Below are 19,843 nucleotides of genomic sequence, written 5' to 3'. Positions count from 1 at the left end.
CCTCCCACCAACTTTATGATTTTACTTTGCTTCAACAACCCTGGGACAATTCTTTTTCTGGAAGTATTTGGTTTTACTGGATTATGATTATTCTTACCCTGCTTACGATGAAGGGGCTCCTCTGTCTCAATGTGTCTCTGTCCCCACTTCTGTGACAACAGAACTGTCCTCAGAACAGCAGTCTCTAAGGTGGTGAAGCAAGGTACGCAGAGACTCACAGAGCAAACAGGATGAGAGCGAAAGTAGAACACGGGAACAGACGCAACAATGAGGAAGGGCTTGGCTCATTAGAGATTCAGATGAAGGACATCCAGTTCTTGTAATTCTCTGCCCAAACCCACAAAGTACACTTCCCTCTGCAACTGCTTAATTGGCCATCTTGGTTCATTTGCAAGTGACAGGTCAGGTCTTGTTAGAATAGATATTCCGGTGAGTGGGCCTTAATCCCCAGGCTTCCCTTTTCAAACTGACTGCTAAAAATCTTAGAGCCTAATGTGTGGCCAACTTGCATATTTTGATGGTCATTTCCTCTGGACTCTGAGTCTACTTTGTTCCCAAACCTTGTTTTACTTTTATGATAATCTGAGTACTTTACATATCTTCATAAGCCACCTTACACTCTTTCTGGAGCAATCAAGATATAAACAAATTCTTGACTTATCCTCTCCAATACCTTTCTTCTATAAATGTCTCTGCATTATTTTACAGAAAGGAGAATAGGGTGTTTAGAATAACATTTATTATTTCAAAATCACAAATGCATGAAAGTCTTATAAACAGAATTAAGAATGAATTTTGTCACCCTCAAGACATTTATATAAATGAGCAGTTATTTTCATTTTTTTCTTAGAACTATGCACTTTCTGAATAATTCAAGCATTACAAACATGCACTTTTAAATGTGTGAAATATTTTACAAAAAGATATGCCATGTGAACTTGTCAGACAACAGATTGCAAATTCTAAAATTGGTTAAAGGAGGGAAAACTCTTAAATTTACTTTAAGCCTGCCAGGTGTTAGCAAGGGAGTGGTGTTGAGAGAAGGCACAACAGATCCAGGGAGCGTGGACTTCAAAGCTGGACAAGCAGAGCCCAGACCCACCAATGGTGTCTCTTTTACACTAACCAGGTTGTTGTATGTACCCATGAGGTCATCTAATTTTTAAGTTTCAATTCAATTTGGTGAAAAGTGATCAAGAGCCCACCGAATAGAGGATACAGTGAACCGGAAGCAAAAGTCAAAGTTGGAAATGTATAATCTCTCAGGAAATTAGAAATGTAGACAAGTCTTTCCAAAGCACAGAAAAAAATAATGCTACAATGTTGAAAGAAGGTACTTTGGGAAGAAAGGGATCACTTCTGGAATGGAAGATAAAGGAAAGGTTTTTTATGGAGGTGCTATCATTAGATCTTGGTCCTGGTTTTATAGAAAAGATTTTATAGAAAAGAAACTTGGGAGAAGGACAAATTTGAGAAAAAGCAAAAAGTAGAAATATTTGACATTCTGGTTACATCTTAGGATGTACAGTGAGAAAGAATGGAAACTATTGATACAACCAAATCTGTATGCTGAGCCACTGTGCTTCCTTTACTAAGAAAGAGTGAACTTGATGTGTGGCACCTACTCATGACTATCAGTGAGCAGTGGGCCAGGAAGACTGTTTTAGCCATGTAGAGATGGACAAAGAGTAAGTGATGCTGAAATAGACAGGTGAGAAGAAAAGAGTTCCTGGGGTGAGGGTGGGGTTAATAGGCTTAAAAACAGAGAAGGAAGAGGAGAAAAATATTTTAAGGCCATGTTTTCTTCAAATCAATGCTTATCCAGCTATTTTTTGAATTAACTTGCCAAGTCATTTAAAAGATATCTCAGTGGTTAGAGGCACACATTGCAAAGATGGAGTATTTGGTTAGATCTGTACCTACCATTAGTTGGCTGTATGATCTCGAGAAAGCCATTTAACTTCTCTGTGCCTCAACTGGAGGAGAAGTGATGGGGTCGACTTGTGCCCCTGGGAGGAGACACAGAAGAGGATAATATCATGGGTTCAGAGATCCTCCTTGAGGAGTGAGGGGTTTGAACCACGTATTGGGAACCCCAGACCTGGGGGCCGACACTGGAAAGATGAGTCCCCTTAGCTGATTTGAAAACCAGTGGGACTTACAGGAGGGCTGTAAGAAACCAAGACTCTGCCCATGAAGAGCATTCACACGCTTGCTTACTCATGGGAACAAGGCAGAGGAAGCAGATTGAAACTGCCTGTGGCTCCGGCTGGTTTCCCGCGACCACCCCAGCGCACACCCCAGCCCATGCCGCATGCTTGCTCTGGCCCCTGTAGATCCAGCACAGTCCCCCACTAGAGTGAAGGCTGCCATAGTTGAGGAGGGTTCACACTTGGAGGGGGACAGAGCCAGCTTGGACCCAGCACAGCACCCAAACAGAGTGAGGGTGGCCTTTACTGGCTTTCACAGAGGTGGTGGGTCTAGCTTAGACCCAACCTTCAGGGCTTCTGCTCCAGCAACTCGGGCCCCACCCTGCACCTGATAGAGCAGTGATGGCCACTAAGTAAAGGAGAAGCCCTGGCTCACACCTGGCTCTGGCTCTATCCCCTCTGTCTCCAGCCCCACCTCCAACCATATTGAGAGCTGCCAGCACACTCTGGGGGAAGACATGACCTCGGGCTCATGTCAGATCCAGCTCTCCCACCAAAGCCACTGGGCACACACAGACTGCATAGGTATGCTCCCACACAAGGACATGCCTTCAAGACCAGATTAGATAACTGTTTCACATAATTTCACAGAGACAGAGAAAGTTAAGCAAAATAAGAAGACAGAGGAATTTGTTCCAAATGAAAGAAGAAGAAGAAAAAAACCTGAAAAAAAACAACAACTAATGAAACAGAGATAAATAATTTTTACCAGGTAAAGAGTTCAAAGCATTATTAATGAGAATGCTAACTGAACGTGGGAAAAGAATAGATGAACACAGTGAGTATTTTAACAAAAATACTAGAAAATATAAAACAGAACCAGTCAGAGCTGAAGACTACAATACCTGAAATGAAAAACACAATACAAGTAATAAACTGCAGACTAGACAATACACAAGAATGTATAAGTGATCTGGAAGATAGAATAATAGAAATCACCCAATCAGAACAGCAAAAAGAAAAGCAAATTTAAAAAGTGACAATTGAATAAGGGACCTCTAGGACAAACATCAAGCATACTAACATCCGCATTATAGAGATCCCAGAAGGAGAAGAGCGAGAGAAAGGGGTCAAAAATGTATTTGATAAAATTATGGCTGAAAACTTCCCAAACCTTTAGAAAGAACAGATATTCAGGTATGAGAAGCACAGAGGGTCCCAAACAAGATGAACCCAAAGAGACCCATACCAAGACATATCATAATTAAAATGGCAAAATTTCAAGAGAAAGAAAGAATTCAAAAGGCAGCAAGAGAAAAATACAGTCACATACAAGGGAACCCCCATAAGATTATCAGCTGATTTTTCTGCAGAAACTTTGCAGGCCAGGAGGGAGTGGCAGATATATTTAAAGAGTTGAAAGTAGAAAAATCTAAAACCTAGGATACTCTACCCAGCAAGGTTATTATTCATGATTGAAGGAGAGATAAAGAGCTTTTCAGACAAGCAAAAATTAACAGAGTTCATCAGTACTAAAATGACCCTACAAGAAGTGTTAAAGGGTCTTCTTTAAGTGGCAAAGAAAAGACTACAAAAAGAAGTAAGAATTTAGAGGAAAGAAAAAAATTCCACTAGTAAAGGCAAATATATAGTATAGGCTGTAGATCAACCACTTAAATAAGCTAGTAGAAAGATTTGAAAAAAAGTTGTATAATCAACTATAACTACAACAAACTGTTAAGGGATAAACATGAAGATGACATCAAAAAGACATAACATGGGGGAGGGGAGTAAAAAATGTAGATCTTTTAGAATGTGTTTGAACTTAAATAATTATCAGTTTAAAACAAGTAGATATAGTTATAAGTCAACATATATATAAACCCCATGGTAACCACAAATCAAAAACCTACAATAGGTACACAAAAACAAGAGAGAAAGTAACACAAATATACTACTAAAGAAAATCATCAAACCGAAGGGAAAGAAACAAAAAGAACAGAGAAGAACTACCAAAACAACCAGCAAACAATGAACAAAATGGCAATAAGTACACACCTATCAATAATCACTTTAAAAGTCAATGGACTAAGTGCCACAACCAAAAGACATATGGTGGCTGACAGGATAAAAAAACAAGACCCATCTATATGCTGCTTAGTGAAGAAATGTACTTCAGAGCTACAGACACCAACAGACTGAAAGTGAAGGGATGGAAAAAATATTTCATGCAAATGGAAACGACAAGAAAGCTGGTGTAGCAACACTCATATCAGACAGAGTAGACTTTAAAACAAAGTCTATAACAAAAGACAAAGAAGAGCATTATGATAAAGGGATCACTACAAGAAATGGATAAAAATTCGTTAACACATACGCACCTATTATAGATGCACATAAATATATAAAGCAAATACTAACAGACATAAAAGGAGAAGTTAACAATAATACAGTAACAGTAAGGGACTGTATTACTGTACAGTGGGGACTTTAACACCACACTTACATCAATGGACAGATCATCCAGAGAGAAAATCAATAAGGAAACAGTGGTCTTAATCACACATTAGATCAGTTGGACTTAATAGATATATACAGGACATTTCATCCAAAAAGAGTAGAATATATGTTATTTTCAACTACTCATGGGACATTCTCCAGGATAGATCACATGCTAAGCCACAAAACAAGTCTCAACGAATTTAAGAGGATAGAAATTATATCAAGCATTTTTTCTAACCACAATGGTTTGAAACTAGATATCAATTACAGGAAGAAAAATAGAAAAACAAACACTGGAGAGTAAACAACATGTTACTAAAAAAATCAGTGGGTCACTAAAAGAAAAAAATCAGAGGACATTACCTTGAGACAAATGAAAATAAAAACACAATTTTCCAAAATCTATACAGGATGCAGCAAAAGTAGTTTGAAGAGGGAAGTTTATAGTGATACAGGCCTATCTCAAGAAACAAGAAAAACTCAGATAAACTATCTAACCTTTCATCTATAAGAATTAGAAAAAGAAGAAGAAACAAGGCCCAAAGTCAGCAGAAGGAAGGAAATAATAAAGATCAGAGAGAAAATAAATAAAATAGTGACCAAAAAACAATAGAAAACATCAATGAATCCAATGCTGGTTTTTTTTTGAAAAGATAAAATTGATAAGCCTTTAGCCAGACTCATCAAGAAAAAAAGAGAGAGGATTCAAATAAACAAAATAAGAAGTGAAAGATGAGAAATAACAACCAATATCAAAGAGATACAAAAAATCTAAAGAGAATACTTCAGTTATATGTAAACAAATTGGAAAACCTAGAAGAAATGGATATATTTCTAGAAATATACAATCTTCCAAGACCAAATGAGGAGGAAATTGACAACCTGAACATACAGATCACTAGTAGTGAAATTGAATTAGTAGTTTAAACAATTCTCTGCCAACAAAAGTCCAGGACCAAACAGGTTCATGAGGGAATTCTACCAAACTTTCAAAGAAGAGCTAATGCCTATCCTTTTCAATCTACTACCAAAGATTGAAGAGGAGGGAACACTCTCAAATTCATTCTACAAGGCCATCATTATTCTGATACCAAAACCAGACAGAGACACTACAAAAAAAGAAACTTACAGGCCAATATTTCTGATGAACATAAATACAAAAATTCTCAACAAAACATTAGCAAACCAAATTCAATAATACATAAAAGGGTCATACACCATGATCAACTGGGATTTATTCCAGGGTCACAAGGATATCTGCAAATCAACTAATGTGATACACCTCATTAACAAAAGGAAGGATAAAAATCACATGATCACCTCAATAGACTCAGAAAAAGCATCTGACAAAATTCAACATCCATTCATGATAAAAACTCTCATCAAAGTTGGTATAGGGAACATATCTCAACATAATAAAGATCATATATGACAAACCCACACCTAACATCATACTCAATGGTGAAAAGCTGAAAGCTTTTCCTCTAAAATCACAAACAAGACAAAGATGTCCACTCTCCTCACAGGCATTTAACACAGTATTAGAAGTTCTAGCCACAGCAATCAAACAAGAAAAAGAAATAAAAGGCATCCCAATTGGAAGGGAAGAAGTAAAACTGTCAGTAGTTGCAGATAACATGATACTATATATATAAAACCCTATAGTCTCCAACCAAAAACTATTAGAACTAATAAATGAATTCAGTGAAGTTGCAAGATACAAGATTAATATACAAAAAGTGTTGCTTTTCCATACGCTAATAATGAACAATCAGAAAGAGAAAGCAAGAAAACAATCCCATTTATAACTGCATCCAAAAGAATAAAATACATAGAAATAAACTTAACTGAGGAGGTAAAAGACTTATACTCTAAAAACTATATGACATTGACATGGGGAGGGGGAAGGGTAAGCTGGGACAAAGTGAGAGAGTGGCATGGACATATATACACTACCAAACGTAAAATAGATAGCTGGTGGGAAGCAGCCACATAGCAGAGGGAGATCAGCTCGGTGCTTTGTGACCACCTGGAGGGGTAGGATGGGAAGGGGGGGAGGGTGGGAGATGCGGGACGGAGGAGATGTGGGGACATATGTATGTGTATGGATGATTCACTTTGTTATGGAGCAGAGACTGACACACCATTGTAAAGCAATTATACTCTAATAAAGATGTTTAAAAAAAAACTATATGACACTGATGAAGGAAATTGAAGACAACACAAAGAAATGAAAAGATATTCTGTGTTTGTGGATTGTAAGAATTAATATCATTTAAATGTCCATACTACCCAAGCAATCTACAGAGTTAGTGGAATCCCTATCAAAACACTTATGATATTTTTCACAGAACTAGAACAAATAATCCTAAAATTTGTATGGAACCACAAAAGACCCTGGATAGCCAAAGCAATCTTGAGAAATAAGAACAAACCTGGAGGGATCAAACTCCTTGACTTCAAACTGTACTACAAAGCTACAAGTGATCAAAACAGTATGGTATTGGCACCAAAAAAGACATATAGATCAAGAGCCCAGAACAGAACCCACAAACTTACGGTCAATTAATCTATGACAAAGGAGGCAAGAATATACAATGGGGAAAAGACAGTCTCTTCAATAAGTGGTGCTGGGAAAACTGAACAGGTACATGTAAAAGAATGAAATTAGAACATTTTCTCACACTATATACAAAAACAAACCCAAAATGGATCAAACACCCAAATGTAAGACTGGAAACCATAAAACTCCTAGAAGAAAACACTCCTTGACATAACCTGTAGCAATATTTTTTTGGTTCTGTCTCCTAAAGCAAAGGAAACTAAAGCAAAACTAAACAAATGGGATATAATTAAACTTAAAAGCTTTTGCATAGCAAAGAAACCATCAACATAATGAAAAGACAACCTACTGAATGGGAGAAAATATTCACAAATGATGATGACCAGTAAGGGGTTAATATCTAAAATATATAAATAGCTAATACAACTCAATATCAAAAAAACAAACAATCTGATTAAAAAATGGGCAGAAGACCTGAATAGACATTTTTGCAAAGAAGACATACAGATGGACAACAGGGACATGAAAAGATGCTCAACCTTGTTAATCATCAGGGAAATGCAAATCAAAACCACAATGAGATATCACCTCACACCCATCAGAATGGCTCTCATCACAAAGACAACAAATAACAAATGTTGGCATGGATGTGGAGAAAAGGGAAAACTGCTGGTGGGAATGTAAACTGGTGCAGCCAGTATGGAAAACAGTATGGAGGTTCCTCAAAAAAACTAAAGATAGAACTACCATATGATCCAGTAATTCCACTCCTGGGTATATATCCAAGGAAAACAAAAACAGTAATTTGAAAAGTTACGTGCACCCTAATGTTCATAGCAGTATTATTTACAATAGCCATAATATGGAAGCAACCTAAGTGCCCATCAACAGATTTATGTAGATGGTATACATATCACACATATATATCACACACACACACACCCAATGGAATTCACTCAGCCATAAAAGAGAATGAAATATTGCTATTTGCAACAATATGGTTGGACCTAGAAATTATTAACCTTAGTGAAATAAATCAGAGAAAGACAAATCCTGTATGTTATCACTTATATGTGGAATCTAAAAAATAAACAAACGAATATGTATAACAAAACAGAAATAGACTCACAGAGACTAAACTAGTGGTTACTAGAGGGGAAAGGGAAGTGAGGAGGGGTGATACAGGGGTAGGGGATTAAGAGGTACAAACTACTATGTATAAAATAAATAAGCTACAAGGATATATTGTACAGCACAGAGAACATAGCCAATATTTTACAATAACTATAAATGGAGTATAATCTTTAAAAGATTGAATCATTATGTTCTACCACTGAAACTAATATAATATTGTAAATCAACTATACTTCAATTTAAAAATTTTTGTAAATGCTGTAGTTCTCTGGTAAGTTTAGTGGATATAACAAAAACCAGTAAGGCTGTATTACCACATGAGCTCATGAACAAATTTACTTAACAAGTATACCACAGTTGACTTTGGAGTCTGGCTCCCGGGGTTCAAATCCCATCCCTGCCATTTACTAATTGACTGTGCTAAAAAAGCTGTCTTCATTATTATTAGCATTTCTGTGTTATTCCCTAAACCTCCATGGATAGCCTCTAATCTCTTGACTCTCTAAAGTCTTACAGAAGCTAAACCAAAAAGAAACGTTTAGAGATAAATTCAAGCAGCAGTACCATTCTTTCTCTGTCTATTAAAAAAATAAAAATGCTATTGTAAAAATAGCCAAAACTCACTCCTTCCTTTCCCCTGTTTTTGGTGAGATATAATTTGCAGCAAGCATCAAAAGTGGTGCTATAGCAAGTGGGCAGCCTGAGAAGTGGGGAAGGGGAGACGAAGGAAAAGGTGATGAACAGTGTTTTGGAGAAATCAACTTCCCTAGAGCTCTGCAGTGTCAAACATTGGGCATTCAAAAGAAGAGAGCTCTGTTTCTATACTGAAATGCTTTTGCTGATTAGGACACATGGCACTGAATAGAGGATAAAGCGGGCCCCAGGCATGAGAGCAAAAGAATGAAAAGGCTGTGGATACAGAGTCTTGCATCCTGAACCTGAACCAGGTATGAAAGAAACAGCTTGAAGAAAGACAAACCATACGAAAGAACAAAGATAAATAGACTTATCGTTCATATGATGTTAAATGGATCCCTTTGGAAACATGTGGTATCTCTGTCGTTAACGGACACACATTCTTTGAAAACACTACCTGTTGTTTGCTTGACTGAACGTTCAAAAGGCACAGAAGTCTTTTAAGATCTGAATAGTCCCTAGGAGAAAGAATAACACAAGGTGATATGGGGATATGTGTATACATATAGCTGATTCACTTTGTTATACAGCAGAAACTAACATGACATGGTAAAGCAATTATACTCCAATAAAGATGTTTAAAAAAAAAAAAGAATAACACAATGTCAACGAACAGAAGACTCCAGGTGAACTAGTCATGTTACCCACTAGTAACATGGAGCACTGCCACTTGGAGGCCTGCTTTTATAGACTGAAACATACACATGCTAAACGTTTCTGTAGAACTCTAGAAATGCACAAAAATTTCAGTAAACACTGTACCCCAGAGCAGCAGTTGTCAAGGATCTACTCTATTTCTCAAAAAGCCATTAAATCTGGTTGCTGGCCACTGCCTGAGTTAATAATTAGCAAAAACTCAGAAGGGAGTTACCTGGTGATGATTCCTTGTTGTTTTTTATCGGTTGGTTTTTCTGTGGTCTTCACTTTTTTGTCTTGATCAGGCATTGTAAAACATCAATGCCCCAGAATTAACATCACATTCCTTTCAAAGTAAACTAGAAGGAAAAACTTTAGTTGGGTTATGTGCTCCAAAATATTCTCAATTAATGCAGGCAAAATTCACTTATAACATTTATTTAAATATGCACAAACTTTTATTTGTAATACAGTAATATAAATGCTAATATGAATAACATTTACTATTTATCATTCAAAGGCCTTTGGATACATTTAGGACATAGCTTATAATTATAGTAGTATCTTAGCCTATATTTTCTGAGTCATTCTTGATTTCAAATATTCTGACCCATTACCCCAACAAATATTGTTCTGCTTGTCAGGAAAAGTGCCCCGATTTGGGGTTTCCAAAATATACATAAGCAAATACCTGAAGTCCAACTGACACTTTTATGCCATCTTACTTGTCTTTCTCAGCAAGTTTCCTTAACAGTAGAGTATGCTGCTACTTCAGGGAGTTCCCCTCTCATCATGGGTCATGCCCCTAAAACTCCCAGAGAAAGCTCCACCCACTTGCAAATAAGCATTACAGTGTCAAGGGCAACACACAAAATGTCCTTGGGTTTCCAGAATTCCTAAAGTTTTCGAGCTGAATCCCCATGTGGGTCAACTCTAGTCATAACGTCTTCTGCAAGAATTGGGTCAGTCTTGCACAGCCCCTGAACTCACTCAAACATCCTGTTAAAAATAAGACAATGGACACAATCAAAATGGAGTTGTTTATGCTAATCTCTGGGTCACCAAACTTAACTTAATTACAGTTTCGTCTCTCCCACAAATGGAAACTTAAACTAGCCAATCAGGAATCTCCTGATCAGCACTAGTTAGGTAAGCTGCCTGATAAAACCCTCTATCCTCTTTAGGAAAAATAACTTTGCAATAACCAATCCGTTTTTTGACTAACTCCTAATGAGGAATAACTTCCTTGTTCCTGCCCTCTTCTACCTATAAAAGTCTTTCATTTGTACAGTTCCTCAGAGCTCCTTTCTATCTGCTAGATTGAATGCTGCCCATTCATGACTCACTGAATAAAGCCAATAAGATCTTTAAAATGTACTCAATTGAATTCTGTTTTTTAACAATCCAGACAGTGAGGCTGCCAGCCTGGGAACACAACCTAATAGGCATCTCACTCTTCGGAATTAGGCTTTGTAGTCATTATGGTTGGTCACCCTTCCTAGGATAAATTTTAATACTATTTCCTACTCCTACTCCAAAGGTTATTATGAGTTCACCAATGGAGAACAATTTATTTGTTTACCCTTTTTCCTTAATCAATTTTTGACTAAATTGTTTTACCTTCCAGAATAGAAACAAAAAGAAAGTTGAAGATACTCATACTTTCAATTACATAGCAAATACAAAATTAAATGTACTATTGGTTTAATTCTTGATTGGATGTAAAATTTTCCAGTTGTGCTTCAATGCTACTGCTTGACTTCAGAGTGTTTTTCAGGCATGAAGAATCATGCATTATTGTCCTATAATTGCATGTCTCAATGTATTATGAAATTGATGGTCAAAATCCAAGTGTTTCAGAGGTATTTAGAGGCAAAAGGAATGTGCCAATGGGTGTTTTACTGCAACAGAATCTAGTGAAATTTAATTTTGTGAAATGAACAAACACAGTTTATCTAATGATTTAAAAATTATTTTCCCAATATTGTTGTCATGCTTGTGACAAATAGTTGAGCTGGAACTAAGAGCTGAAAACAAAGGCTCTCATCACAGATGCACACCAAGAAAAGCACAATATCAATATTTTAGGATTGTGCCCAGGACCTAGCACCATGGATTCATTCCTTCAACAAATATTTATTGAATGCTTACTATGTCCAATCTCAGACTGAAAACTACTAAAGATAAAAGAGGCTATCCCAGATATAGGATTCTACTACAAGCAAAGAAAAACCCACTTAGGAACTTTAAACTATGTTTTGTGAGATATTCAGATAGAGAGATGATTTAGCATCTGTTTAAAAGAAAGAAAGAAAAAAGGAAGGAACAAAGGGAGAAGTAGGGAGGAAAAGAGGAAGAATGGATGATCTGTACATAATTTTTCAAAAGCAAGAGATCCAAGTGCTTTTCATATATAGATATTAAAATGTCCCAAAAGTTCTAAAATAAATGGAAATCCAGTCAAAATAAATATAATCTAACTTTACTTTTCCCTGAAGGACAGAGGGAAAATTCCACGTAGACACACTGGCCTGTCAGCTTCAAATTCTGCTCAAACCATAGCTCCAGACCATTTTAGAAACAGGGACGTGAAAGTCACAGTGATTAGTACATGAAAATGTGTGAAAAAGCTCACAGGCTTCTGATGCTAGATGATATCTCCCACAATCAAACCCTGCTAAACACTCTGTCTTATTCCCTTGTTTAATCTCTGTAATTTTATTGACCCAGTGTGTGAACAGGAAATAATCCTCTAATAGTTTTATCAGTTAAAGATTAGCTTCTACTCTGTGAGCTGGAAGAGTGAAAATAGATAACTCTCTGGAAATGTTTCACTTAATTAAACAGTAAACAAATTCACCAGAATCAGAAGAAATAGGCAATTGCCTTTAGGATAAAAAACAAAATCCTTTCCACTTGATGGCTGTTAAAATGGAAACTGTTCCAAAAAAAAAAAAAAACTTCAAGAACTTGGGAATACTATAAAATATTTAATTTAATCCCATCTTTAATTAACAAAAATGGTAACACTATACCAAAGGCTATAATTCAAAACTGGTGGGTGGAAGGGAGGGCAGTTCATCTCCTAAGTCATTTCCTAGAAGCAAACAACTTTCTGAGGAAGTGTTCCTCAGAGGGCAACTGAGGGCAAGAGCCGTGCAGGTACAGTTTGCCTCAGAGCCAGTGTCCAAACCTGAGGGAAGGAGTAGTTGGTAAAGGGCCCTGAGGGAGGTCCTAACCCCTCAGGTGAAAGGGAGCAGGACCCTATGGGGCCTTCCTGGGACAGACCCCTCCCCCATCCTCTGCTGTAGCTCCTCTCTGAAGTAGTATCTGATGCACATTTCCTGACTTGTTTTACAGATGCTAAAACCACCATCAAAAGGAAGAAATTAACTAGTTGATGATTGTAAGCACCTATTGGCACCTAAGGATTGATAATGTTAATACCCTGTAACCTCACCATCAACCAACCAGACAATTGTGCATGAGCTGATCATATACCCTGGGACTCCCCTCCCTCACCTGGCCTTTAAAAATGTTTTGCTGAAACACATCAGTGAGTTTAGGCTTTTTGAGCACTAGCTGCCTGGACTCCTTGCTGGCCCCTGCAATAAAGACTGCACTTTCCTTCACCACAGCTGGGTGTCAGTAGATTGGCTTTACTGTGAGTGGACAAGCAGACCTGAGTTTGGTTCTGTGACACAGGCACTACTGACTGGGGGCAAAGAGACTCCAGTAGCTTGAGAAGTCCTCCCAAAAAGAGACCCAGGAGCTGGCTGTTAGAAGCAACAGAACTTTGAAGCCAATACCTGGGGCACACAAACAGTCCTTAGGGATGGGGGCTCTGTGGATGCCCACGTCCCCCAAGGATGAGCGTGGGTGATGGGGCTGCAAGGGCCCGGCTGCAGTTGCACACAGAACAGAGTCAAAGGCAGTTCCCTCCTGCTTTGACTCTGACCTCTCTGAGCTCTTCCATCGTCTCCCTCACCCTCAGCCCACTGCAGTTCAGCTCCTTCAGGTCACCCAGCCTCAGCTCAGATGTCGCCTCCTTGCTGAGGACTACTCTGTGACCCATTCACCACCACTTGCTCACACTCACCACTCTACCCTGTTTTATTTCCTCGTGGGGCTCATCAACATCAGGAGAACTCCTAGCCCTTCAGTGGTCTCCATGCACTTGATAATAAGCCCCATGTGGGCAGGGACTGTGTCTGCTTTATTCCCACACACAGAACAGCAGTGGCACAGGGTAAGCACAGCGTATGGACTCAAAAAATATTTGTGTCACAATCAGTAAGGAGTGGCTCAGGTATTTTTACCAAAGTTTGTGAATTATTTGCTTTTTAACAGTTACTAATTTGGGGATTAGAACCTCCCTTGACCACCCACCACCCCCCGCCCCCAACCAAGCCTGGTGCTCCTGCTCAAAGCCCAGGGAAGCCTGTACTCCCCACACTGCAAACTGTGCAAAAAGTATGGCAATTGCCTGACGACCCCATAAGGCAGGATTGGGCCTCCTGTGTTCACCAGACACATGGTAGGCAAATAATAAATATTTACTGAAAAAAAGTTAATGAATGGATGAATAAATAAAGGAATTATTTTTAAAAACCAATGTCATTATTCCTTTAGTTCAAAGATCTTTCATAAAGCTTCCTTATAAATAAAATCAACTGATAAGTATTTGTAATGTTATAATAATATTGAATACACTTAGGAATGATCTAACTTATTCAATCTTTAGGAGGAAAATTGGAGTCCTAAATAAGAACATATTCATGAACAGTGCTTCTCAAATTATCCATAAAGTTTGTTTTTTTTTTTCCAATCTATTATGGACCAACACTTTTGGTCCATATCGTATCCAGGAAAATAAGCCCATCACTGATCATGTGCTTGGATAGCACAGCAATGTCAAATTGCTGTAAACATTTCTCAATGCTTGCTCTCAATTTTGTATTTCTCCCTCATGGACCAGTAACATACTAGTCTGAAGATTACCTCAATAGCACTGGCCTAGGTACCTGAGGGTTCTCCTTTCAAATAACAATATTGTTTTCATAGTGACCCTAGATGATCCTCTGAGAGTCACTGTCCTATGTGGAGTGCCTGAAAGGACTAACCCAGTCGTTGTCAATTCCAGGACAACCAGGGGAGGGTGAGAGTGGCTGAATGCACTATGTCCTATTTCTCTGGGGGGTCTCTGTACAGTTTCACTTGAAAATAAGGTTCCACTGCTAAAAATAAAAATAGAAAACCACTCATTTTCTAACATTTATTTTACAGAGGAGATGAGGCCAGAGATTATGATACTTGCTACACAAACACTTGTATTCACTTATAATCATATGGAGATTTTCCTTTGATTCTAAATGGAAAAGGTGAAATTTAGTATTTTTTCTTAAAATGGAATGGGTATAGAAGTGAAAGATTACATATAAAATACAAGTGCATATTACTTTAAGAACAGAAACATTCAGTATCTTTCCTCTGTACCTGTCAGTCATGGAACCCAAATACTATCTCAGATCAGATGGTCAAATAGTTTGGTGTTTACAGCCCTAGTCAAGTACAGGCATAATCACAGTTCTGACTCATTGTTGAATTTTTAAACCCATTTTTAAAAAGAAACTCTCGAAAGTTATTCATATCTCCTGATGTCACCTGAAATTTGGGTTAATACTAAAAGAAAGTCCCCAGAGACACATACCTCACTCAGTAATTGCAGGGTAAACACGTATGACAGAGAGATTATCCATGCCATGGTAAAATTAATTGATTGTAATTAATCTAAATTGTGCAATATAAACCCACTAACTAAATAACATGGCGAGTATTTGTGATATGGTTTTCAGATTCTCTGCCCAGAAATTCCTTTTTATACCACAATTTCCTTAGCTGCTAGAGAGATCCTTAAATGGCCTCATCTTTTCTAAAGACAAAACAGAAAAATCATCTGATTCATTTTGGGAAATAGCTTCCATATCCCACAGATACATGTTTTTCCTTCTAATCACTTAGGTTGCATCTTTGTAACTATTCCATTTTATTTACTACCTTTACTAATGGTTAAAAAAAATAAAACAAGCACTTAGAACATAATAGCAGTAAGAGTTTGGCATGACTAAGGTTAATTACCACTTTGCTATATCAGCTTTATTATTTTTGAAAAGGCACTAAAATGAAGTGTCATGAACCCTACCACGGAAGTTAGAACTTCTTGTACCAACAACAGGGAGTCCTTCTTTCCTTGGCTGAATGACGGCTAACCTCCGTGTTAGATGTCAAGATGCAGTCTGTCTGTGCTCGGGTAGGTATTAAAAACTTACAGAATTTTCAGCCCCACAAATAGCTGGAAATGCAAAATGAAAAATCATTACTCCAATTCCTTTACTGTAGACATATTTCCTTAAAATCCCTTTAAAATTTGAAAAAAGTGGTTAAAATAAGATAAAATTTTAAATAAGATATAATTCACATAGAGCAACCAGAAATAAGGAAAATGTGTTTAAGTGTATTGGTTAAATGCAACTGGACCCTGGCGTGCTTACAAATACACATCCATTCATCCTGGTTCACTCAAGAGAACGAGGTAGGTGTTGCATTTTAATACCATCGTATGGTGCCAAACAAAGATGCAGTTGCTACAGAACTGCCATCGGCAGAAGTGGCATCAGCCAAGGGCAAGTACTGTCATGGACTTGCTCCCGAGACAGCAGACTTGACACCTTCCTTATGCACACTTTATTCTTTAAACAACCTTCTATTTTCTAGTTAAACAAACACTTGAGGGTAAAAGAATAAAAAATGATAAGAGTATTCTGACTGTCTCCCACTCATTCCCCTGAATATTTATTGAGCCCCTGCTACAGGTTAGACACTCCCTTAGGAGTTTGCCTTCATCCTCTTCTGGTGAATAGTAACCCAAGGTGGACTGAGAGTGCTGTTCCAAAGTCAACTAGAATATATGACAATAGGCACCATTATCATTTTCCTATTTTCAAGATGTATTCCCATTGTAACTCATATCTTTTGTGATAAAGGGTAATGCCTGCAGATAGGAATGAATTTCCTGGGGGCCCCCTCAACTGCCACTGCACAATATTTGTGATAGTCTGTACTCATGCCTTGTGTGGCTGCTCACCCAGGTCTATTCGTGACAACGGGTAGAATGAACCTAAGACCCATGTATTAAGTAGTGATATTGTAAAGGGGAAAAAAGGTCCAGATGGTATGAAGAAAGAATTTATATTAACCAGTCAATGAAAATAAATAAAGTAGCGCACCAAATTTCTCTTTATTCATTGACCTCCAAACATAGTAAGATTACATTCAATTCGCTGTTCCTGTGAGACAGAGAAAGGTGACAATATTTATTCATTCCTTCAAGAAACAATTTTTGATCTCCTCATATATGCCAGGCACTGAGGATACTGCACTGAATAAGACGTGGTAAAAAAAAATGCCTTCTCCCCAAAGTTAGCCATCATGGAAATAAGTCATGATAATAAGTGAGTATGGATTCAGCTCAATCCCCTAGACCCTCAAAGAGTAAAGAGAACACCGGGTAAACACACTGATGTTCCTAATAATTGGTGGCACTGAATTACTTTTGTTTCATCTAATAACATTTATTTTAAGTGCATTTTTAATTTATTGTGTGCTGACTGTGCACAAGACACTACTGGATGCTGCAAAAACATCCATCCATAACTCAGCAAGTGTGGGAAATGAGAAATATGTAGGTTAAACAACATGAAACTGCTGATATTGGGCCTTTGAAAAAAAGAACAATTTCTTATGGTTTGGCCTAATACAAGGGATTAAATAAGAACACTAGAAATGTCAAAAAGCAGAGAAAATTAGTTTCCCAAGGAGATTATAAATTGAATGAATTTAAGGGGAAGAGAGACCACGGTGGGCTGAAGAAAGAGCCATGGAAAGGCACATGTGACAGGGCTGTGAAGCGGGTCCAGGAGAATGTGTGGGGCAGGGGAAGAATACTCCAGGCAATGCACAAAGGGAGTGAGGCCAGATCCTGAGAGTGGTTTGGGGAGACAGGGAGCAGATGAGCTGGGCTGGGGCTGATGGTGGCCGCCAAAGCTACGGCCAGCTCATAGAACAGAAGATCCTCAAATAATTTCAACTCAAGAAGACCCCTTGGGCATGAACCTTGGAAAAATGACACTTCCTCTTCCTAAGGCCCTTACTCATTAGCTCACTATTTTTCTATTCAGTACAGTCCCTGTCTGCCCACTTCTCTCCATCCTCACTGCCAACACCCTCGTCCTCATCATTGCCCACCTGAACTACAGGAACCACTTCCTAAATGGACTCCCAACTTCCAGTTTCTCTCTCCTCCCAACAACAAGAAGTCTGTTCTCCACACAGCAACAAGAGCACCCTTTTTATGGTACAAATCTGACCAATTGAGCCTTCATGGGCTTCCCATTTCTCTCGGCATAAAAACAAACGTAAGGAGGACTTGAGGTGTCCTGTGAGATGAAGCCTCTGCCCCCAACAGCTCCACTCAGACCTGGGCCGTGTGTCCCTGCCCCAGGCCTGCTTTTCCTGCACTCCTGAGACCTTTATTCCTAGACTCAAGGTCCAGATTAGTGCAGAAAGTCCTGGAAGGCTCATCCATCTCAACTCAAGTATTCATTCTTTAAGGAAATTTTCACTGACCTCCCTGCCTTGAAGCTCTTAATAAAGGGGAAGATTCAGGCAATAATTCAATAACTATGCATATGTCTCCTCTAGCTTACTATAAACTAGTCAGGGATGTGGATGACAGACAGTTTGCTCATCCCCAACATCCAGCACAGCATTGCTAGTTTATAACAAAAGAAGTATTCAATAAATGATTGCTGAATGAATGAATAAACAAATACCAAGAGAAATGTGATGGGGAAGCTCCAGCTATAACTGGAGGATCATTGTTTATAGATGGAGAATAAAAGATTATGAAAATAAACTATCATCACATGATACATTTGCCCCAGCTGACCAGTATCTAGTTATTACAGAATGTTGGTTTGACAAAAATCTCTTTATAAACACAGGGAAGCCACAAGGTAAATAAGATATTCGTGTTAAATATGGGCTACCTCAAGTATACACGATAGGACAATAACATTTCCTACAGGAATGAGTATTCACATTTATGTCAAGTGTAGCACACACACACACACGCACATTATATGGTTGCTGTGGTCTCCACTGATGAGAGCTAACAGGCTTGGGACTGTGAAATCTTCCTGTTACACGGCTGGGATGCAGGTGAAAGGAGCAGCAGTGATGGAGGAGACCTGGTTTCTACTTGCCTGCTGAGTGACCTCAGAAAGTCCCTGGGCCTCTCTGATTATTAGTTTCCTCATTTACCAAAAAATAGACATAATTATATCCCCATTATAAGATGGTAGTTGGAACTAAATAAAATAAAGTGAAACTCCTTTAAAACTGTCCAGGGGAATTCCCTGGTGGTCCAGTGGTTAGGACTCTGCCCTTCCACTGCCGTGGGCCCAGGTTTGATCCCTAGTCGGGGAACTAAGATTCCCACATGCCATGTGGTGTGGCACAAACAAAACAAAAAACTGTCCGTAGCTAGTTAAGTTGTTATTGTGACACCTGTTGTAAACACTATCATTGGTAATATTACTATTACTTCAGCTTGAAGAGCTTGTCATGCTTATTTTAAGTCATTTGCTTATATTCACTGACTTTGGTTCACTGATGACAAATACTAGACATAAAATGAAAAAAAAGTTTTATTTTTAATGTCACAAATAGTCTTCATTTTAATTTGTTACACCTGATGTTATTTCGGGTTTACAATTATAAGCACTTTCATGTATTTGTTTAATCCTAAAACAACCCTAGGAGATGGTTGTGTTGTATCTCCAACTCACAGATGAAGGAACTGAGGTGCTGAGCTTCAGTAACTTGGCTAAGATCTCATATCTGGTAACAGTAACAACAATAATAAAAGCAAATGTTTACATTGGACTTACCCTGTGCCAGCACCATTCTAATTGCTTCCATACGTTAACTAATATAATTCTCCTAACAAAGCTATAAGGCAACTACCTTTACTGTCCCCATTTCACAGATGACAGAACTGAGGCCCATAGAGGTTAAGTAATTTGTCCAAGTCACAGAGCTT

The 19,843-nt window shown here is 38.2% G+C and overlaps 1 protein-coding gene across 1 annotated transcript in view; it reads right to left on the bottom strand.

Annotated features, from left to right (window-relative positions):
- Nucleotides 1-19,843, bottom strand: part of NEK10 (NIMA related kinase 10) — a 325,365-nt gene that overhangs the window by 300,896 nt on the left and 4,626 nt on the right. Inside the window, exons 3-4 of the mRNA XM_028479673.2 lie at nucleotides 9,917-10,040; nucleotides 9,443-9,503 (exon numbers count right to left, since the gene is read on the bottom strand). Coding sequence (XP_028335474.1) covers nucleotides 9,443-9,503; nucleotides 9,917-9,990 — 135 coding nt within the window. The 5' untranslated portion in view covers nucleotides 9,991-10,040. The remainder of the gene's footprint in view (nucleotides 1-9,442; nucleotides 9,504-9,916; nucleotides 10,041-19,843) is intronic.

Source organism: Physeter macrocephalus, chromosome 18 (genome assembly GCF_002837175.3).
Source record: "Physeter macrocephalus isolate SW-GA chromosome 18, ASM283717v5, whole genome shotgun sequence".
Taxonomy (NCBI): Eukaryota; Metazoa; Chordata; class Mammalia; order Artiodactyla; family Physeteridae; genus Physeter; species Physeter macrocephalus.
The sequence above is the reverse complement of the archived record's forward strand: the minus strand, read 5'-3'. Positions and strand labels throughout refer to the sequence as shown.